The sequence below is a fragment of the Lepidochelys kempii genome, chromosome 1, assembly GCF_965140285.1.
Source record: "Lepidochelys kempii isolate rLepKem1 chromosome 1, rLepKem1.hap1, whole genome shotgun sequence".
NCBI lineage: Eukaryota > Metazoa > Chordata > Testudines > Cheloniidae > Lepidochelys > Lepidochelys kempii.
Genome location: NC_136380.1, coordinates 169,314,609 through 169,338,329, shown reverse-complemented (window position 1 = coordinate 169,338,329; position 23,721 = coordinate 169,314,609). Strand labels below are relative to the sequence as shown.

The following is a 23,721-nucleotide window of genomic DNA, read 5'->3' as shown; positions in this document are numbered from 1 at the left end:
GGCCTGATTCTCAGTTATACCACAATTCCTTTACTGTGCTCTGGCAGAACAAAGGGGTGCAGAGGGTCTCTCTGACCAGCATGGAGCTGGCATAAAGGGCTTTATGCTAGCCTTGCTCACAGCGTCTGGCATAAAGGGTGGTTCAGGGGCACATATGGGGTGTGTTGGGAGCTGTGACCAAAACTTTCCGGCTGTTCTCTTCTTCCCATGGACTGTGAAAGCAGAACAGAAGTCTGAGCACACCGAGTCTGCTCTACTTTATGCTGGGGGTCAAGTAGATCCCAGGTGGGCCTCTGTACATGGGGAGTGCAAAGGTAGCGTCAAATCACCTTTACTCTCCATCCCTGTCCCAAGCACAAGAACAGAGTGAATGAGAATCTGGCCCAACATATAGCATGTAAATTACAATGTAAAATATAATCAAAGATCCAAAATAGTGTTTGGGGAGCAAAGTCTGTTATGCGTATACATTATCGTTTAGTCCCTGGATTAAACAGCATACTAAAGTATTGTCCCTAAACTAAATTTGACCATTGGACATATGCAATGACAGAGCGTGCTAAAAAATGTTCTAAACATTATAATTTGTTTACTTAGGAAAGCTCAGCTCAGATGAAGCATCTGTTTTCAGTGAGGTCATGCCTTTCACCTAATTTTCCAGCTGGGATGATTGAGATATAAGAAGGTCAAGAGACTTGCCCAAGGTTGCACAATGAGTCAGTAGCTCACATGGGATTAGAGTCCAGCGATCTCCTGGCTCAGAGGTTTTTGCTCTAATCACCAGTCCATACATTTTGGATAATCACTTTTTCTCTTCCATGCAGTAACTCATTTAGGATAAAAACAAATTTTTTACATTGTTTTTCTAACTATGAAAAACAATTGGTCTTCATGAAGAGCCACATCCTGCTATCACTCACAGGGAGAGATCACTTTGAAGTCAATGGGAGCTTTACATAAAAACTGACAACCATAAGCAATAGTGATTTACAAAGTTCTGTTTTATAAGGTGTTTTGAATTGTAAAAGCACAACAAAATTCATACTGAGAATCTAAAAATGTGCTTTCCCCTCTACTTTCATTTGAATCTTCATTTTCTTTGACTGGTATTCTTCAATTATGACCAAAAATTTACTTTTTAATTTAAATCTTCAGCCCAGAGGCAATTTTAAAATCTCATAGTTAATAAAGCTCTGGACCACTGACTTGAACCTTAATGATTGCATTAAAGTTCAGTGCAATAGCAGACAAAAACAGAGAACAACGCACAGCCAAAAGGGCCTTGTCTTACAGACATCACATAGACAGAACTCCCACCAGTCACTTATCATAACAGGCTTCAATGGGAGTTCACATATACATTCAGTCCAGGATCTACATCAGGATCTGCTGGTGTTGACCTTGATGGAGCACATGGGTGGCAGAAAGGCCACTGAGGAAAGGTTCAAGAGAAGAAAACAGCTGCCATCTCGCCTCCGTGGGGGTGGGTGGCGAGGGCTGTAGAAAAGTAGCTCATCCCGAAAAATGTTTAGCATTGCCTGGGAAGAAGGCACGGCCAGGAGATGCGCTGATTCAGCACATTCTCTCAGAAGCCTCCATCAGCAGGATTCCTGTGCCTTAAATCTGTTCCCCAAATTTTGAGGCACACCACATGAATCCCCTTATGAGACACAAGGAGATTAGATATTGCAGGAATGTATAAATTACATCTCCCTGTGCCAGGTTCATTGATTCTCTGACTACAACATGAGGACTTCAGGGATCAGGACCACAATGTTTATCTTCATTTACAGCACTAGCAGAATATTAAAAAATTCTTTGCTCTCCTCTAGAACATGAAAGGCTGTGGGGGCGGGACACACATGCCCAACATACACTTTTACCGATAATAATGATCATGTTGAAACATCAGGCGAAACCTGGTTTCATTCCCACTTCCCTTCAGATGGCTGGGACGCTGATATTTGACTCTGTGGGTTTAATTTATGATGTTTCAAGATCCACTGCAGCTTATCAAAACACAGCCTTGTTTAATCTAATCATGTATGAGGGTATATTCCTACCTAGATCAGCACAACTCCCGAAAACCTCTAACCACAGCAGCAAAACTCGGCAGTGAGGCTGTTGTGTCTGAGTCACTTCCAAAGTCTCTGGCTGAACATTTTGCTCTGATTTTGGATCCTCTCACTTCTCCTTCACAATCACTTCACAGCCTTCAATAAAGCAAGGAACTTAACAGGCTTAAAAACAAGCATTAGAGAAAGAAAAGCTTACGCATGTTCAGAAATTGAGGATTCAGGTATTCTAAATCAAATCAACCTCTTTCCGCCATCCCACCTTCCATTCCCACCTACAGCCAATTACAAACTGGCCCAGCTTCAGGAAAAGGCGAATTATTTTTAAGCCCCATGTGTGCAGCAGGTGGAATGTAATAAAAATATTTCTGGATGAGCCAAGATTTTTTAGTAAACATTTAACCTGGCATTAACGACAAACCCTTTTGTACAGCGCCTGTTTGTATTTTGAAACCATCGCTGAAGTCTCTGCCCTATTCCTTACCTCTCACCAGGACTTAGTGTTGAGTGCTCATCTTGTTTCTGAGGTCTTAACCCAGATGCTTTGGTAGCATCAAAAGTTAAAATGTAAGCTTGAAAAAGAAGATACAAAAAGAATGTATTAAGTGATTCTTCCCCTGGATACCATCAGAGAAGATTTGGATGAATTGTAGTCTCTTGGTTTTAGAAAGAAACTCAGACTAATTATTGTCACCTGGATATTTGCCCAAACTTTACCTTTCATGTGGGAAGAGTAAGATGAAAGTTAGACATCCTTCACCATTGTTTCTCGTGCTATGAGATTCTGTGCCCTTGGCACTGTATCCCCTTGGGATGGAAGGACTACAAAAGATTTGTTCCGATCTAGCCTAGGGCTTTTTCTTATCTGTTTTATCTTGACAGCCTTAAACTCAAAGGGCTACATCTTCATCAGTAAAAACAAAAAGCTACTGTGAATTTAGTTACATTTTGTGCATATACGAAATAACACAAATGTTAAAACACTGACATAGACAAAGAAAATGACAACTTTCTCTGCGTACTCACATATCTGTCATATAGTATAATTTACCTGTGAGTAAAAGCGGTGCTCAGATATCAAGCGAAACTCACATTGACTTCAAAGTCTTGTGGAGAAAGGTCATAGTCACAAAGTTTGCATGCAGAGTTTAAACACGCCTATTTCAGTGTGAGGGAGGTTCAGATCCAGGCTCTGGGTTTGGCCTTTTATGGAGATAAGAGACAACTATCAAATTCACAGCTGGGTCCAGGTTCTGAACCTGCCCTCAACCCTTTTATCATTTTTGCATCTGGGGTTTTGGTTTGTGTCTATACTTCAGTATGTTTTTCCTGAGTAAGGATTGCAATATCACTGTCTTTATACTGAGCTCAGAAGCATGTCTGCAGTGTTAAGAGTATTTGCACTTGCAACTGTAAACTGGGTTCTCACAAAATGGGAGCATGTGCTAACGCATACCGTAGGATGTTGACACAGAGAAAAAGTTTCAGTAAGAAACATGTTATTCCCAAATTGTAGCTTCCATACCGCTCCATAATGTCATGACTGTACCTATCTGTTGAAAGTGGAGAGGAGGAATTACAGGGAAAAGGATTCAGAGTAACAGCCGTGTTAGTCTGTATTCGCAAAAAGAAAAGGAGGACTTGTGGCACCTTAGAGACTAACCAATTTATTAGAGCATAAGCTTTCGTGAGCTACAGCTCACTTCCTCATCATTTTCTTTTAGGGAAAAGGATGAAATTAATGAACAAACAAAAGCTTAATTAGATCAGTGTTGTAAATGTCAAGTTACATTCTAAAAATAAAACACTGGGAAGAGCATATGTGAGCCACATTACTCAGGAGGATACAGAGAGCAGTGATGTGCCAGTTTGATCACAGACGGAGAATTAGGCAATTTTCAAAAGGCCAGATGAATGTTAAGGTTCCTAGCAGAGAGACTGATGTTATCCTCCATCACTGCTTACCAAAATTGCCTTCTGCAAAGTTGAAATAAAGAACAATTAAATGTTCAGTTGGAGCCTCACCTGGTAAGTTTCTATGCACATGTAACTCTCCATGAAGTAAACAGGAGTTTTGCATGCTGTTTTGCGGTGAAGACAGTGGACTGGGATGCAGGTGATGTAAACTGGGTTCCTGGCTCTGCCGCAGGGTTCCTCTGTAACGTTGGGCAGATCACTGGTTCTCTGTTTGCCTCAGCTTCCCAATTGTGGAATGGGGGTAATACTGTGTCCTTTCTCCTAGCCTTTGCCAGTCTTATTTCTTTAGACTGTAAACTCACTGGGGCAGGGTCTGTCTCCAATTATGTGTGGGAAAAAAATCTAGCACTTTGGGGTCCTGAAATCAGCTGGGGTTTCTAGATGCGGCGGTAATATAAATAGCAACAAGTGGTTACTAAATTGACAAGTGTAATACTGAAAATTAAAGGATGTCTGGCGACTCTGCATCATGTCAAAAGCCACATTCTGATTGGCTGCTTGAGCCTTTTAATAACATCACGCTCATGCAGCATACCTCAACAGGGCACAGATGGGACTTCCACAGCGTTAGCAATGAAATCTTTCTCTCACATTTCTATAGTCCCCACTACCATGGGGCCTAAGCACATCACAATTTTTGATGTGTTTATCCTCTGTGAGGTGGCAAGTATTTTTACCCCCACTCTAAAGTGGGGGAACTGAGGCACAGGGAAAACTAAGTGACTTGCTTTAGGTGACAAAGGAAATCTGTGGCAGAGCAGGGAATTTAACTCATGTCTTCTAAGTTCCAGGTTAGAGCCCTAAACTCTGGACTACCCTTCCTTAAGGGGAAGGACAAAAAAGCTGCAACTGTCAGGAAACAGAACCCAATAAAATAGATCCAAAGTAACAGGGAAAAGTTATTTACAAACCTTTTCCTACGTGTTTTGCTCACTTTTCTACTAGGAACTATTTGCCATGGAAGAAGGATACATTGCATAACCACTCCTAGAACTGTTTTATTTTTAAAACTGAAAGGTAAAGATAAATCCAAATCAGGGTGTGCATGAGTAACCTACTGGTGACCTTTTCATGTTCATAGAATCATAGAATATCAGGGTTGGAAGGGACCCCAGAAGGTCATCTAGTCCAACCCCCTGCTCAAAGCAGGACCAATTCCCAGTTAAATCATCCCAGCCAGGGCTTTGTCAAGCCTGACCTTAAAAACCTCTAAGGAAGGAGATTCTACCACCTCCCTAGGTAACGCATTCCAGTGTTTCACCACCCTCTTAGTGAAAAAGTTTTTCCTAATATCCAATCTAAACCTCCCCCACTGCAACTTGAGACCATTACTCCTCGTTCTGTCATCTGCTACCATTGAGAACAGTCTAGAGCCATCCTCTTTGGAACCCCCTTTCAGGTAGTTGAAAGCAGCTATCAAATCCCCCCTCATTCTTCCCTTCTGCAGGCTAAACAATCCCAGCTCCCTCAGCCTCTCCTCATAACTCATGTGTTCCAGTCCCCTAATCATTTTTGTTGCCCTTCGCTGGACTCTCTCCAATTTATCCACATCCTTCTTGAAGTGTGGGGCCCAAAACTGGACACAGTACTCCAGATGAGGCCTCACCAATGTCGAATAGAGGGGAACGATCACGTCCCTCGATCTGCTCGCTATGCCCCTACTTATACATCCCAAAATGCCATTGGCCTTCTTGGCAACAAGGGCACACTGCTGACTCATATCCAGCTTCTCGTCCACTGTCACCCCTAGGTCCTTTTCCGCAGAACTGCTGCCTAGCCATTCGGTCCCTAGTCTGTAGCTGTGCATTGGGTTCTTCCGTCCTAAGTGCAGGACCCTGCACTTATCCTTATTGAACCTCATCAGATTCCTTTTGGCCCAATCTTCCAATTGGTCTAGGTCCTTCTGTATCCTATCCCTCCCCTCCAGCGTATCTACCACTCCTCCCAGTTTAGTATCATCCGCAAATTTGCTGAGAGTGCAATCCACACCATCCTCCAGATCATTTATGAAGATATTGAATAAAACCGGCCCCAGGACCGACCCTTGGGGCACTCCACTTGATACCGGCTGCCAACTAGACATGGAGCCATTGATCACTACCCGTTGAGCCCGACAATCTAGCCAGCTTTCTACCCACCTTATAGTGCATTCATCCAGCCCATACTTCCTTAACTTGCTGACAAGAATACTATGGGAGACCGTGTCAAAAGCTTTGCTAAAGTCAAGAAACAATACATCCACTGCTTTCCCTTCATCCACAGAACCAGTAATCTCATCATAAAAGGCGATTAGATTAGTCAGGCATGACCTTCCCTTGGTGAATCCATGCTGACTGTTCCTGATCACTTTCCTCTCATGCAAGTGCTTCAGGATTGATTCTTTGAGGACCTGCTCCATGATTTTTCCAGGGACTGAGGTGAGGCTGACTGGCCTGTAGTTCCCAGGATCCTCCTTCTTCCCTTTTTTAAAGATTGGCACTACATTAGCCTTTTTCCAGTCATCCGGGACTTCCCCGGTTCGCCACGAGTTTTCAAAGATAATGGCCAGTGGCTCTGCAATCACAGCCGCCAATTCCTTCAGCACTCTCGGATGCAACTCGTCCGGCCCCATGGACTTGTGCACGTCCAGCTTTTCTAAATAGTCCCTAACCGCCTCTATCTCCACAGAGGGCTGGCCATCTCTTCCGCATTTTGTGATGCCCAGCGCAGCAGTCTGGGAGCTGACCTTGTTAGTGAAAACAGAGGCAAAAAAAGCATTGAGTACATTAGCTTTTTCCACATCCTCTGTCACTAGGTTGCCTCTCTCATTCAGTAAGGGGCCCACACATTCCTTGGCTTTCTTCTTGTTGCCAACATACCTGAAGAAACCCTTCTTGTTACTCTTGACATCTCTCGCTAGCTGCAGCTCCAGGTGCGATTTGGCCCTCCTGATAACATTCCTACATGCCCGAGCAATATTTTTATACTCTTCCCTGGTCATATGTCCAACCTTCCACTTCTTGTAAGCTTCTTTTTTATGTTTAAGATCCGCTAGGATTTCACCATTAAGCCAAGCTGGTCGCCTGCCATATTTACTATTCTTTCGACTCATCAGGATGGTTTGTCCCTGTAACCTCAACAGGGATTCCTTGAAATACAGCCAGCTCTCCTGGACTCCTTTCCCCTTCAAGTTAGTCCCCCAGGGGATCCTGGCCATCCGTTCCCTGAGGGAGTCGAAGTCTGCTTTCCTGAAGTCCAGGGTCCGTATCCTGCTGCTTACCTTTCTTCCCTGCGTCAGGATCCTGAACTCAACCAACTCATGGTCACTGCCTCCCAGATTCCCATCCACTTTTGCTTCCCCCACTAATTCTACCCGGTTTGTGAGCAGCAGGTCAAGAAAAGCGCCCCCCCCAGTTGGCTCCTCTAGCACTTGCGCCAGGAGATTGTCCCCTACGCTTTCCAAAAACTTCCTGGATTGTCTATGCACCGCTGTATTGCTCTCCCAGCAGATATCAGGAAAATTAAAGTCACCCATGAGAATCAGGGCATGCGATCTAGTAGCTTCCGTGAGCTGCTGGAAGAAAGCCTCATCCACCTCATCCCCCTGGTCCGGTGGTCTATAGCAGACTCCCACCACTACATCACTCTTGTTGCACACACTTCTAAACTTAATCCAGAGACACTCAGGTTTTTCTGCAGTTTCGTACCGGAGCTCTGAGCAGTCATACTGCTCCCTTACATACAGTGCTACTCCCCCACCTTTTCTGCCCTGCCTGTCCTTCCTGAACAGTTTATAACCATCCATGACAGTACTCCAGTCATGTGAGTTATCCCACCAAGTCTCTGTTATTCCGATCACGTCATAGTTCCTTGACATCACCAGGACCTCCAGTTCTCCCTGCTTGTTTCCAAGGCTTTGTGCATTTGTATATAAGCACTTGAGATAACCTGTTGATCGCCCCTCATTGCCAGTATGAGGCAGGAGCCCTCCCCTCACAGACATTCCTGCCTGTGCTTCCTCCCGGTATCCCGCTTTCCCACTTACCTCAGGGCTTTGGTCTCCTTCCCCCGGTGAACCTAGTTTAAAGCCCTCCTCACTAGGTTAGCCAGCCTGCTGGCAAAGATGCTCTTCCCTCTCTTCGTAAGATGGAGCCCGTCTCTGCCCAGCACTCCTCCTTCATGGAACACCATCCCATGGTCAAAGAAAACCAAAGCCTTCTCTCCGACACCACCTGCGTAGCCATTCGTTGACTTCCACGATTCGACGCTCCCTACCTAGGCCTTTTCCTTCCACGGGGAGGATGGACGAGAACACCCCGGGGAGGATGTTGTTCAAGGCATTAGACCTTTGGCCTCATATTTTCCAATACACCTGTGATGTCCACTTGTTTCATATTAGTATGCAACCTGTGGGTTTACGGTTATAATTAACCTATCTCTTCAGTTCCTAATGTTATCAACCACATGAATAGTACCATGCCAATTACATGTCCAATGCATATTTTAATACAGGAAAATCAGTACATATGTATTCACCACAAATGATTGAACATCTTTACAGGTTATGTTTTAAAAGTATAGCCCATACCTGCTGCTTGCTTTTGCTTGTGGCAGAAACTGGATTATTACCTTCAAAGGTATGGAGGTCTCTTCCATAAATACTGTTTTTGATGCATCATCCTTAGCATGAAGAATGTTGTATCTGATTCTCCTTCACCATATGCCTGTTTTATGTGAGTCTAACTTCACTGGGCTCTGTTAAATTATTCCTGTTTTACACCAGCATAAGTAGGAGAAAATTGAAGCCCAACTTTTCTGAGTCCCCTGCTATGAAACCTTCTCCAAGTCTAACTTACTGTCTGCTAACCAGTGTTCTATGAATGTTATTTCAAGACTCCACCAGTTTGTTTTTGCTTTCATGTTCATAGACCTCTGTTGATTCCACCTGTCATTGCTAGTCATTCACATTCTGTCTTTCAAAAACCACTGTGAAAAATTCACATATTTTCTCTTTTAGGGGTAAATCCAAACCCGATGTATGTGGGTGTGAAAGTCCTGCTGGTAGCAGAACCACTGAGGTTCCATGCTGTAGCAGACAGAAGAGTCCCCTTCTGGCCCCCTATGCATTTACCCAGCCCCAGACTGTGTACTTGGGATGCACACAGCTGTGGATTTGATCCTTATTTCCATTTATTTTATTGATCTTCCTAAGAAAGGACACAATCCTGCAAAAAGTCCAGCGCCGTCTATGAGGTGGTAGGTGCCTTCAAATCCCACTGAATTCAGGTCAAAGTAAGGGTGTACAACAATTCACAGGGTCAGATTAATTAGTTACCACATTTGGGTTCTCATGTTATAACACATCATAAGTCCCTTAAAGAACTGCAGACAATTATTCTGATTTGCTTCTTAGCTGGCTTGCTTAACCAATCCTGCTAATAGAAAAGACCAGCTAGCTTTGGAATACTTAGAATACCCCTGTCCTGAGGGTGTTTTCTGCCCTGCTAGGTGAATTCCACTGAATAACTAAGTTATTGTAAAATTAAACCCACTCCCTTCCTGCAAAAAAAGGGAACTGTAAGACTCCAGTATGGTAGGAAGGAATTCGGCCTTCAGCTTAGACACATCAGGGTTTTTCCCAAAGAGTTTAACTACAGGGTAGTCCCACCACACTTTTATTTTTCTTGACCTTTACTGTCATCTAAGTACCAGACTAAGCAATGTTAGTGTGTTTTTTGCCAGTGTCTCCCACTTTGGGTCTCTCACACACACACACTTCCCAGCATCTCACACTTTGGGTAACAAACACACACAAAGACCAATCTGTGACTGGACACCCCCTCCTTATTAAAATCTTATGGTGAGGAAAACCTGGCTATTAGTTTAAACAACTTAGAACTAGAGTTCTTGTGTGCAGTGGGGTACTTATTTATCCACTAGTTTCAATCCCTGCCTTTTTTATATTTAAAATTATAGCTTTTACAGGTTCACGGTAAACCTCTAGGTAAGAAAGTGGTGGGATTTTTTTCAAAGAAAAATCTGCTTCCAAATTACTAAAAATAATTCAAGCATGTTTATATTTTCTTCTAATTGAGTTCAAAGGTATCATCTTACTCATTCATCTTCTCTCTTCTCTTTAATGTATAAGATATTTAAAAGTATTCTATGAATTTATTACTGGTGAAAAGTATCCACAGAACAGATCTAGTATGAGTGGCAGCAGTGCAAGCTTCCACAGCATTCTCTGCCAGTATGCATTAACCTTTAGCTGGAGGTGCCATCTCTAGAAGTCAGAGGATAATTCAGTCTATATGCTCCTTAATTCCTTAGCAATTCTGCTAAGGGTGTCAAGGAGGGAATCAGTCAGCTCCAGTTCTGAAGGTGGGTTTTGTGATGTGGACTCTTCTTGCTGGGAAATGAACTAAGCAAACACAATTCCTATAGGGTCAATGAATAACTATCATATAGTGGCACCTATCTACCAATGCTTTGAATTTGTGACTTAGAAGGGCTTTATCTCCTATTATGATTCCAGCCCCCCTGTTTAAGAACTTTCAGGATCAGGATCCACTCTGACACCATTTTATAGGTTTTCCTACAGCAAATGATTTAGCTCAAGCCATCTGTAGTTTCATTCGACTGTGTCACTGCAAGAGTGCCAGGTTAGTTTCTCCTTATTATTTGAGGGTGTCTGGTGGAGAGGCTAGAGCCACTAACATGAAAACCATGAGTAAAGCCCAAGTGACTTCTGATTGCCATTCTAGGGATATTAGACACAGGACTCTTTCCCCCTACCTGCTAGCTATTTGAAAACTGAACTAGTGCAATGATACTCCCCAAACAAACTTTACTTTGGTTTGGCATGAGGTACAAGGCAATTCAGAAGTTGGCACTGCCTGAAAGTCTCTTGCCTTGTTATTTCCTTCCAAGAATGTTAAAAAAATTGTTTTCCATTTCCATTACCGTTCACGCTACAGAGCTAATAGTTTTTATACAAACAAATCTCCAGCAATTATGATAGTATGAATGATTGAGGAAAGTGAAGATCTGAAACATAGTGTGGGATCTACTGGTAAATTAAAACTGACGAAGGTGTCAGCAATCTGTCTCGAGGAATATATGATACCAGATGTAATTTACTGGTATGCAACCCCTCCTCCATCATTAATGCAGTCTTAAATGTCACCTTCTGAAGGCCACAGAGTGGATTTTTAGTGTAAATTATTGCCTGCTGAGCATCAGCTGACACATGGTTGAGTGATTTTTGAGACTAAGTCTCTGGCACCTAAATACTATTTTCAGCTATTTTAGAACTGATTTTAATATTGCATTTCACCATAAAATTGGAATGTTAATAGGGTGAAAATAATATCAGCATTTTCCCATTCCATGAAAGCTGATTTCAGCCCACTCAGCAGACAATAAAAAAACATACTGACTGAATGTTCATAACGATTGCTCCTGAAAGGTCCAGTAAGTGATTCTGCAGTGTAAGTTACTTCCCACAGTATGTATACTAGATGCATATAAACCATAATAGACCAGGCTAATATTTTCTCATAAGGGACATGTACTGACATTTTTGGACAGTAGCAGTCCTTGAATTTTCACTTCAACTACTGATTTAAACTGACATTGTCAGAAAGGAAACACCTACTGTGCGCCTTCACTTGCCTTCTGATCTCTTATTAGTTAACCCCAAAGTGCATATGTATACAGCTTTAATCCCCAAGTGTACATCTGAACCAGGGGAAATCTGGAATTAATTGTGAAGTATTTTGGTTACTAATGCAGCTGTTACAAGTGTTTGATTTGGCAAGGGAACAGAAAAGGCACTGCATACCAATTTCGTGAGCCACTGTAAAAGCTGCATGGAGGCCGTCATCTTCAATCACTGCACAGCTGCGTTCAGGAGAGCATATGGTCCCAACGTCTGCCATTCCCAGAGTATCACATGAATGATGCCCACATAAATCCTGCCAAGAAAGAGAAAAAAGTCATTAAGATAAATGTTTATACCCACAGGTAACAACAAGTAGAGTCACCGGCCCTTTGCAAACAGCTGGACCCGGATAATACTACTAGTACTTTGGACGGTCATCTATTAAGGATCTCAATGCACTTTAAAAGCATGATGGCCCAATCCCACCCCCATGAAAGTCAATGGGAGACTTTTCATTGACTTTGAGGGGAGTTGGATAAGACTCGTAATTAATTACTATGGTGCCTAGAGGCTCCCACTGACATCAGAGTCCAATTGTGCTAGGCCAGGGATCGGCAAACTTTGGCACGTGGCCCATCAGGGTAAGCCCCCTGGTGGGCTGGGCCAGTTTGTTTATCTGCCGCATCCGCAGGTTTGGCTGATCGCAGCTCCCACTGGCCGCGGTTCGCCGCTCCAGGCCCATGGGGGCTGCGGGAAGCAGCGTGGGCCAAGGATGTATTATTAATCGCCATTTTACAGATGAGGGAACTGAATTGTAAGTGATTTTTTTCAAGGTCACTTAGAGAGAGCTGGGTATGAAAACAGATTTCTTGACTCGCAGTCTCCTGTTGTAACCACAAAACTATGCATTCCTAAATGGCACTTATAATTAATAATACCTATATTTTTCATCAGTAGATCTCAAAGCACTTCACAGGCGTTAACTGATTTATCCTCATAACATCCTTGGGAGGAAGGGCAGTGCTATTATCTCCATTTTATGGATGGGGAGCTGAAGCACAGAGAAACTCAATGACTTGCGCAAGGTCACACAGGAAGTCTGTGGCAGAGGAGAGAATTGAATCCCAGATCTCCCAAGTACTAGACTAGTGCCCTGACCATTGAACCATTTTGCCTTTCTTGCTGTCCTTTAGATTGTCGAAAAACTATGCTGTATGCAGTGTGGTTGGAGCCATGTAGTGGTGGGAGTCTGCTATAGACCACCGGACCAGGGGGATGAGGTGGATGAGGCTTTCTTCCAGCAGCTCGCAGAAGCTACTAGTTTGCACGCTCTGGTTCTCATGGGTGACTTTAATTTTCCTGATATCTGCTCGGAGAGCAATACAGCGGTGCATAGACAATCCAGGAAGTTTTTGGAAAGCATAGGGGACAATTTCCTGGTGCAAGTGCTAGAGGAGTCAACTAGGGGGGGAGCTTTTCTTGACCTGCTGCTCACAAACCGGGAAGAATTAGTGGGGGAAGCAAAAGTGGATGGGAATCTGGGAGGCAGTGACCATGAGTTGGTTGAGTTCAGGATCCTGACACAGGGAAGAAAGGTAAGCAGCAGGATACGGACCCTGGACTTCAGGAAAGCAGACTTCGACTCCCTCAGGGAACGGATGGGTAGGATCCCCTGGGGGACTAACATGAAGGGGAAAGGAGTCCAGGAGAGCTGGCTGTATTTCAAGGAATCCCTGTTGAGGTTACAGGGACAAACCATCCCGATGTGTCTAAAGAATAGTAAATATGGCAGGCGACCAGCTTGGCTTAACGGTGAAATCCTAGCGGATCTTAAACATAAAAAAGAAGCTTAGAAGAAGTGGAAGGTTGGACAAATGACCAGGGAAGAGTATAAAAATATTGCTCGGGCATGTAGGAATGAAATCAGGAGGGCCAAATCGCACCTGGAGCTGCAGCTAGCGAGAGATGTCAAGAGTAACAAGAAGGGTTTCTTCAGGTATGTTGGCAACAAGAAGAAAGCCAAGGGAAGTGTGGGCCCCTTAATGAATGAGGGAGGCAACCTAGTGACAGAGGATGTGGAAAAAGCTAATGTACTCAATGCTTTTTTTGCCTCTGTTTTCACTAACAAGGTCAGCTCCCAGACTGCTGCGCTGGGCATCACAACATGGGGAATAGATGGCCAGCCCTCTGTGGAGAAAGAGGTGGTTAGGGACTATTTAGAAAAGCTGGACGTGCACAAGTCCATGGGGCCGGACAAGTTGCATCCGAGAGTGCTGAAGGAATTGCCAGCTGTGATTGCAGAGCCATTGGCCATTATCTTTGAAAACTCGTGGCGAACGGGGGAAGTCCCAGATGACTGGAAAAAGGCTAATGTAGTGCCAATCTTTAAAAAAGGGAAGAAGGAGGATCCTGGGAACTACAGGCCAGTCAGCCTCACCTCAGTCCCTGGAAAAATCATGGAGCAGGTCCTCAAAGAATCAATCCTGAAGCACTTGCATGAGAGGAAAGTGATCAGGAACAGTCAGCATGGATTCACCAAGGGAAGGTCATGCCTGACTAATCTAATCGCCTTCTATGATGAGATTACTGGTTCTGTGGATGAAGGGAAAGCAGTGGATGTATTGTTTCTTGACTTTAGCAAAGCTTTTGACACGGTCTCCCACAGTATTCTTGTCAGCAAGTTAAAGAAGTATGGGCTGGATGAATGCACTATAAGGTGGGTAGAAAGTTGGCTAGATTGTCGGGCTCAACGGGTAGTGATCAATGGCTCCATGTCTAGTTGGCAGCCGGTTCAAGGGGTCGGTCCTGGAGCCGGTTTTGTTCAATATCTTCATAAATGATCTGGAGGATGGTGTGGATTGCACTCTCAGCAAATTTGCGGATGATACTAAACTGGGAGGAGTGGTAGATACGCTGGAGGGCAGGGATAGGATACAGAGGGACCTAGACAAATTGGAGGATTGGGCCAAAAGAAATCTGATGAGGATTCAATAAGGATAAGTGCAGGGTCCTGCACTTAGGACGGAAGAACCCAATGCACAGCTACTGACTAGGGACCGAATGGCTAGGCAGCAGTTCTGCGGAAAAGGACCTAGGGGTGACAGTGGACGAGAAGCTGGATATGAGTCAGCAGTGTGCCCTTGTTGCCAAGAAGGCCAATGGCATTTGGGGATGTATAAGTAGGGGCATAGCGAGCAGATCGAGGGACGTGATCGTCCCCCTCTATTCGACATTGGTGAGGCCTCATCTGGAGTACTGTGTCCAGTTTTGGGCCCCACACTACAAGAAGGATGTGGATAAATTGGAGAGAGTCCAGCGAAGGGCAACAAAAATGATTAGGGGACTGGAACACATGAGTTATGAGGAGAGGCTGAGGGAGCTGGGATTGTTTAGTCTGCAGAAGAGAAAAATGAGGGGGGATTTGATAGCTGCTTTCAACTACCTGAGAGGTGGTTCCAGAGAGGATGGTTCTAGACTATTCTCAGTGGTAGAAGAGGACAGGACAAGGAGTAATGGTCTCAAGTTGCAGCGGGGGAGGTTTAGGTTGGATATTAGGAAAAACTTTTTCACTAGGAGGGTGGTGAAACACTGGAATGAGTTACCTAGGGAGATGGTAGAATCTCCTTCCTTAGAAGTTTTTAAGGTCAGGCTTGACAAAGCCCTGGCTGGGATGATTTAATTGGGGATTGGTCCTGCTTTGAGCAGTGGGTTGGACTAGATGACCTCCTGAGGTCCCTTCCAACCCTGATATTCTATGATTCTATGATTCTATTTTGGTCCTAGGCTATTAGAGAAACAAGGTAGGTGAGTCATATCTTTTAGTGGACCAAATTCTGTTGGTGAAAGAGACAACAAAATTAACAACAATATTACCTTTCCCAATGCTTTTGCTTTCAGATGGTTGCATTAATGTTACATTGCGTGGACATGCATATACATATTTGGCCTGATGTAAAGGTCAACAGAAAGACTCTCATTGAAATGTCAATGGGCTTTGGATCAGGCCCTTATGTATTTTGCATATATGTAGTATGGACTGCTAAATCGTCAGAAAGTTTAGCACACTGTAATGTGCAAAATGCAATTAACAGACAGATGGTCAGATGGCTTAAAGGGAAAATACCAAAATATGCCTATTCCATAGTCCATCTACCACTTCAGCATGGTTGAATGAAAGTGCCATTTGAAGACAACTATATTTTCAAATGGATCTGTCAAAGAAATATCTCTGCTTGGTACCTTTTTTCTCTAAAATAATTCAGATTCTATTCCTTTCTTCCTTCCTTCAAATCTCCATTTAAAATGCACCACTTCTGTCAAGCCTGAACATACATATTACTCTAAAATTTCCAAAGTGGTGCATGGGGATTTCATCCTGCCACTTCTATTAATGTCAAGACTGCTACATATACAGAAGTTGGTCCAATAAAAGATATTACCTCACCTACTTTTTGTCTCACATATATACATGTTTCAGAGTAGCAGCCATGTTAGTCTGTATTCGCAAAAAGAAAAGGAGGACTTGTGGCACCTTAGAGACTAACAAATTTGTTAGTCTCTAAGGTGCCACAAGTCCTCCTTTTCTTTTTACATATATACATGTGGCTTTCAACATGCCAGGGCATCTGTATTCAGCAATGCTTTGTTAATATGGACATGTTGCTGACATCACATCAGACTGCATGCTGTGTGTCACCACACAACAGACAGGGTTTCAGAAATTTTGCAACACCACCCAAAAAGTGTATTTATTCTCAGTTCCAATAGTTGACCAAAGGGCTGTACATGCCAAAGTCAAACCTATACCCAGCTCACCAACAAATGTCACTACCGTGCTCATCTTTGTAACATTTGAATTTAGCCAAATTAAAACAGGCTGGAAAGATGTCCCCTATATTTTCTTTAACCTTTTTTCCTGTTTTTACAGAATTTCACATAAGGCGATTTGAATCCCAGATGAGCTGCATTAGTTAGTCGTCACAACCGGAAAATCCCAAGGGAGGAGATCAATTACTCTGAATGCCATAACTTTCAAGCCATGATGTTCCTAAGGTGTCATGCTATTAGGAAGGGGTGTGTGTTCCCTCTTAGGGAGGGAATGAAACATGTGACCATAAACCCCTATACAGGAAAAAAAAGAAGGATGAAGGGAACAACAGAAATTGTGGATGTAGAGAGCAGACCCATGGATCCAGTATTTGGTGGTGGTAAAAACTTTGGTCATTTGGGTCATCTAAGCGTCCATTCCTGTGATGCAGTAGGTGCCAGGCAATGTGGAAGAAGGGTGGGTGTACACTGCAGGCTCAGTCTATTAATTCTGGTAGAGAGTTGGGCACGAGAGGTGTGTGTGTTGGGGATGGGGTGGGGGGTTAAAAGAGGACCTGTGGTGTGGGAATTGGAATTGCTGTCTGGTATTAGCTTCGTGGTGTAGAGCGATTATTGGAAGAGTGTGGCTGTGGGTTGCTCTTTAACAATGGCTGTAACTAGAGTCAAACTTGAATTGGCTGGGTTTTGGAGATTCAGATTTACATACTGCCAGCAGCGGTTTATCCTGTTTTTCAATCCTGGGTAACTGTGCATAGATGCATTTTTTTTTACTTAAGTTAATGCTATCATTACCAACATTTAATTAGGCAGACTTTTAGACACGCATTTCCATGCTGTTCTCAGCTCATGATCTCAATTACGTTTCTTTTCCCCTGCATCTCCATGGCTGCTCAGACTTGACCTATGTAACTCATTTTACTGTGGTTCTGTATATGTACACTATGCATTTTTTAATCCTACCAAGTGATAATTCTGAGACAACTGTTCTGCAATTACATTGCTTCATACTATTTACCTCAACTCGCTACCCATTCCCTAGTTGCTTGGTCTTTTTCAATAGCAAAGACTTGAATGTATATTATTAAAAACCTAGCCTGTTTATACTTCTGCAGATTGAAACTTTTAGGACAGATTTTGTCCTGATGTACACATGTCAGTGGTCCCACTGACTATTGATGGTTAGTTGTAAGTATCAATAACATTCTTAGCTTCCCTTGGAGGTGTCAGATGCAACCTTAGATGCTCCTAAAGTAAAGTTGCTGGGAGTATATTGGAGGTTTTTATTGCACCTGAAGAGTATACTTGCTTAAAATCAGGCCCTGATGTAATGATGTAACCTAATAAATCTGCAGGCTTGCTCAATTTTTCAAACTGCATCAAAAGCACTAAGCAAGCATGGGCCCATATAATGCTTTTAGTTAGTTTCCAAGCATTATTTCCACATAATGTGTGGTTTTCATTTAAAGAGTTAGATACCCATTCATATCTGTCTAATTTCATCTGACCTTTATCTCACTTAATTATCTCCAAATAGTGGTGGAAACTTTCAAAAATAAACATTTCTTGCTGTTTCTAAAGAAAGAATTCAGTCTGCCCTTTGATCTAGATTGCAGTAGTTTCAAAATGATGTATCAATAGGAAACGCATTCACTGTACAGGAGACAATAGATGGTAATCCTAAAGGCTTGGCAAAGAAATGATTTAGGAAAAATGAGCTGTGCATCGAAAGATCAATAGTTAATTAGACAGCTCATTAAAGGCCAAGTTTTCTCAGCATTCTTGAAGTGCATCAAGGAAGTCTGGTCTTTTGCCACCTCCATGTGGCATTGTTGTGAATGAAGACAAGTGTGAAGTGTCCCTACTGACACTGGAAACTAATTTTGCTTGAAAATCTTTAATTCTAGTTGTATGTCTGAGAACTGGAATAAACTGATCTGTAACAGATGCAAATTTTGAACCCTGACATTAAATAGTGCCTTAAGCTCTAGCTAGATATACTTTGAGCAAGAAGTTTAACTTTTCCCCACATTTCTTCCATTCATAAACCTTGCTCTTCAAACACACTTAATTCTTCATCGTGTAACATCTTTTGCATGTTAGAACTGTAAAAGCTGTCTAAAAGCATTTGAAAGAGGTTTCTGGACATGCCAGAAAAAAAGTGCCTTGGGCTACCAAATTGGTAATCTGGCAGACAATTAGAAGTCTGTGCATAAATGCATTAGGCCTAGCTTTTTGGGGGGAGGAAGTCAATACAAATATTGTGAAATATTGCAATGGTTTGCTCACATCTACTTACATGCACAAAATTACCACATATTATTTTCCCCAATGACATTTCCTACACAAAACATATGATATTTATATAAGGTCAATGGAACTGCTCTGCAAGTAAGAATGACAGCAAATGTTGTAATTGTTTAGTGTAATAAGGATCAGTTACACTGGACATTAAACATCAAAAACCTATGTAGAGATACTGCTGGCAATTGGCACAATGACAGAGTGACCTCTGGCTTACTAACAAAGGATAATAATTTGGATGAGATGGTAAAATAAAAAGAAATAATGAGAGCCAAAGAAAGCACGTTCTCCACTCAGTGAAATTATCATCCATTGAGCTGAGATAATCCAATGCTTGCTGTTAAATTTTAACAGCACTGTCAGCTTGATAGTTAAACTAAATCACATAAGCAGGACCCATATAATTGCTATGTGGAAAAGGGCAGGACTGTGGCCTCTGGCTCTAATGTGAACTTTTTTGTTAGAGCCAGGCATGACGGTACTATCACTGACTATGCTGAGCAGTACTTATGAAAGACTTTTTCATGTTCTGGTTGCCTGTATTTGTTGTGAGAAGTATCTATTTTAGTTTTCATATGATTCAGGGTGGAATGAAAGGAAAGAAAGAGAACGGGATTTTGTCCAGATGTTTTCAGTAGTTCTCCTCTGGGAGCTTGCATTCAAGTTTAGCTTAGGTCATGAATGATACAGGTTGGGGGAATTGTACACAGGCCTGGATTAAATAATTTTGGGACCCTGTGCATTATGGAAATTACCCCATCCTTAAACTACACAGAGCATGTGATATAGAAGACAATTGCCACCGTAGGCAAAACTTCACTGTGCCGCTTCCCACCTATAAACTCTTAACAATACGCTCTTAACAATGCTATCCCCTTGAAGAGAACGTCTCAACTGGGGGCAGGGAATGGTCAAATTTTTGGGGCTGGAGGGGGCATGCAGCAAAACCTCTGTTTGGTTTGCTGGTTGTGGGAGAAGTGGAGGGCCCAAGCGCCAGTTCACAGCACCACTCACACAGGTTTGCCCCGGCCACCACTCCGTCATGACTGGTCAAATCTGAGTGAGTAGGGTTGCGACCTGGAGCAGGGGCTCATAGAATCAATCAGGTTTTGGGGGGAGGGTGGTTTGGTGGTCAGGGACCTCCTGAGATGGGTGGGGGCTGTAACAATCAGCCATACCTAACTCTGTTTTAGCTTTCAGCACAAGCTCTTCTATTCCTCCGCCCCACAAAGGCAAAAAATAGTGACAAGAAACAAAAGTGATAGTCCTGAACTGGACTGGTACTGCAGTTCCTCTGCCACCCACGGAGCTCAAGGCCATACCTTAGCCTCAGGGGGGACCACAGGGCCTTCCTGCCCTGTTGCAGCCTTCCACTGCTGCTCAGGAAAGTGTTTGTCTCTCTTGTGCCCCCTCCACTCACAGATCTGGGTCTTACTAATATCTTCCAAGTGGGAATCAGAGCCAGTCATTAAAACTGCTGCTTGGCTGTATCAGCTAGTTCCCAACACCAGTCTGATGGATTCTCCTTAGGCCAGGGCTTGCTGCTCCCTGACTCTGCAAGCCCTTAAAGGGGCAGACAGTGCTGTGCAAGTTCACACTTGTTAATCTGGCCTGATTTTATTGGGTACTTGCTGAGAAGACTTAACCCAAGAAAACAATGGTACAGGTTCAAGTACAGTTTGGAAGCTACATCACGCATGTGTTTGTGTTGTGACAAATAGTCTGATATTTACTGTTAATGTTAATAAGCATTGTCAATATAGCAAATAAATAGTTTCCAAAGTCTAAGCATTAGACATAAACAAAAGAGATTTAAGCAAAACAGACTAAATTCATCCTTGGTGTAACTCCACTAAAGTCAATGAATTTACAAAAAGTGTGAACGTGGCCCAGAAATTTAGAACCATAGTTAGAGACCTAGCCACAAGGTAAACAAAGACAATAACAGATCTATGGAGAATGTATTTATCTGGCCTAATGAAAAGTCCTACAGAATTTAATGATTTCAGAGTAGTAGCCGTGTTAGTCTGTACCAGCCAAAAAACCCTGAGGAGTACTTGTGGCATCTTAGGGACTAACAAATTTATAATTTAATGGAAAATTATCACCTATTATATTTTTTTAACCATTCTATAGAATTCAAATACTCTACGGGGCCTGGTTCTCTCACAGTCAGCAGTAGGGGCAGAACCAGGCCTACAGAAAGAATATTTTTCTTTATGAAATTATGTAGGCTTTGAAATAATATCTGTATAACCCTATCACATTTCTACAGAACCTAGTGATTTAAAAATTTCACCTCTATTAAATTCTATAACACTTTTCTGTAACATTGAAGCAAATCATTGAATTTGTCATACAAGAGTTAGGATTAATTGAAACTAATGGGTCTGATTTTGTAATCCTTACTCAGGAGAAGCACTTGTTGATATCAGTACATAGCCCTGGATCCAAGTTAACAAGAATTTTCACTTAAAACTTTGGGCCAGAGTTTTAAATGCCCATGGGTATTATGGTGCCTAGATGCTTTTGAAAATCCCACTAAGTGTCTAAATACCTTTCAAAGCCTGGCCATTTGTCTATATTAGAGAGAGTTAAATCCAGATCCCTTGCAAATTATATATTGACCTCTTGTGTTATGCAGCATGGCTCATTTTGAAGCATTTACCAGATTAAATACAGATAGACCACCTATCATTGAGCCATAAAGGTCAATTGCTTTTTCTAAATCAGGACTCAGTAGTTCTGCTTAAAAACAGATTGCATAGGCACTACCTGTAATTTAAATACTAACAACATAATTACTGGTAATAATTCTACACTGAGGGAAAGCCCTTGGTGCATTCAGTACTATGAATATTTACATATTGATTTGTCTTTAAAAAAAAAAAAAGTGAAAGGAAAACAAGAACAAGGGGAAGGACCTTGAAAGCACTTTCACATTCAAGCAAGATCAGTATGTCTTTCAAATATTTTGCTGTGTGTAATGTGAGTTCTGGTACAAGAGTCCTTCCAGAATCAATGTAAGTGTTAGGCTAGAGAACTACATGGTAATATGCATGCTTAATGTACACACTGATGATGCATAATGAGTTACTTAAAGTTTGTGAAATGTGTTAGTTTGATAAATGAATTGTCAATATTATTCTGTTGACACACAGACGCAAAGATCAAGGTGGGCTTGGCTAATAAACAGACGGAAAATGTATCTCACACATTTGCTCCATGCCTGAAAAACAAGCCATTTAGAAGAAGACATCTGGATGTACAAACACTGAGCACAGCAGCATTCAGAGCCCAGGAAAACATGGAGCCGTAGCTTGGCGTCTAGTTGCTAAGCAACCTACTTCATACATTCAAAACACAGTTGTAAAAGTTGGATCCTCATGCCAACTGCTGCTTCTTCTCATTGAAAAACAAAACTGTGTGTGTGTGTGGGATCTTTCTTTGAGGTTAAAAAAAACCCTATTTTCTAAGAGCTGTACCTCTTCTGCTTGTTGATCCTTTAACCCTTTTTCATGTTTACATTCTGAGGTCTAACTGAGATTCACTTTGAACCTTCCAACACCATCAGATGAAAGCGGTATGGATCTCAGCACATTCCCTTCAAAAACAGTCCAGGAATGCACATAGTAAGAAAATACCTGTGTTTTTTCTCAGTAAGACAAATATACCTATGATGCAACCTCCATGAGCTTAAAATACAGGGACAGATCCTCAGCTGATGTAAATCAGTGCAGCAATTCATTAAATTGAGTTGAGCTATGCTGATTTACGTCAGCTGAGGATATGTCAAATAATTAATTGTGTCAAAAACCATAAACCAAGCAAACCGCAGCCAATGATTTTTCTTGGAACATATTTCCGTTTGTTTGGTAATAGTGCAAACTATTTTTCCATATGAAGGCTAATGTGTCCTATGAATGTTATTACTATAATCACTAAGATCAAACAGAGACTGCAGAAATTGTGATATTTTCCTCTTTGCTGTGATATTTTCATTTAAAATAAATGTTTAGGATCAGATTCTACCACCTGTAGTCCCTTTGAAACCTAACTCACAGAGTAAGATATTATGCAATGCAGTCCAATTGTTAGTGATCATCTCAAAGTTTAGGGCCACAATCTGCCATCCTTATTTGTGTGAAGCACAATTAGTCCCACTGAAATCGACAGAAGTACTTACAGAGACATGTGAGAGTGACAGAATTTGGCCCAGAATCGCCATTCAATATTGATGTCTATAATCAAAAACGAAAGCAGTTTGATACAATCAAGCTAGCTTCCTCTCCTTCAGATTGTAATTAGCAAGGTGACTGTTTTAAAATGAGATCTGATATAGCTTTTAACAAACAGAATGGATGGGTTTGAACTACCACAAGAAAGCGCCTGCTGTACAAGTTTGGGATGACAGAGACTGAGCCTAATATTTCAAGTATTTACAGCTACAAAAGTAAGCCAGTCTTTTTTCTTTCCCTTTCCTCTTGAGCACCTCCTTCCAGAAACCATCCAAAGAATCCTTTTTGGCAGCCTCCTGTGATGCAGCAAAGCAAGAGAATTCAAACTAACAGAAAGTCCTGCAGTTTTTTATTATTTTCTTACTGAGGAAAGAAAAAATATAACTGAACGGGATATTCTTACAACAGATCATTGCCTAAACTATACCACATGTCCACAGGAGCAGTGCCCCTTAACTATGTATGGCAATGCAATTAAGGCACTGATGCAGAGTTTTGCATGGATGAGAATTGTGGTATCCGGCCTTTAATTGATTAGGAGACCAATTTTTCACTATATGGATAGCAAGGTACTACATGCTCCTCCACAAACTGAGTTGAACGGAGTTAGTGTGGCTTCGTTTATGTGTCTTATATTTAAGTCCTAGTTTTGTACCACAAG

The 23,721-nt window shown here is 42.2% G+C and overlaps 1 protein-coding gene across 1 annotated transcript in view; it reads right to left on the bottom strand.

Moving 5' to 3' along the window:
* Positions 1 to 23,721, bottom strand: part of ADAMTS5 (ADAM metallopeptidase with thrombospondin type 1 motif 5) — a 48,753-nt gene that overhangs the window by 22,010 nt on the left and 3,022 nt on the right. The window contains exon 2 of the mRNA XM_073362993.2: positions 11,875 to 12,007. Within this exon, the coding sequence (XP_073219094.1) occupies positions 11,875 to 12,007 (133 nt within the window). The remainder of the gene's footprint in view (positions 1 to 11,874; positions 12,008 to 23,721) is intronic.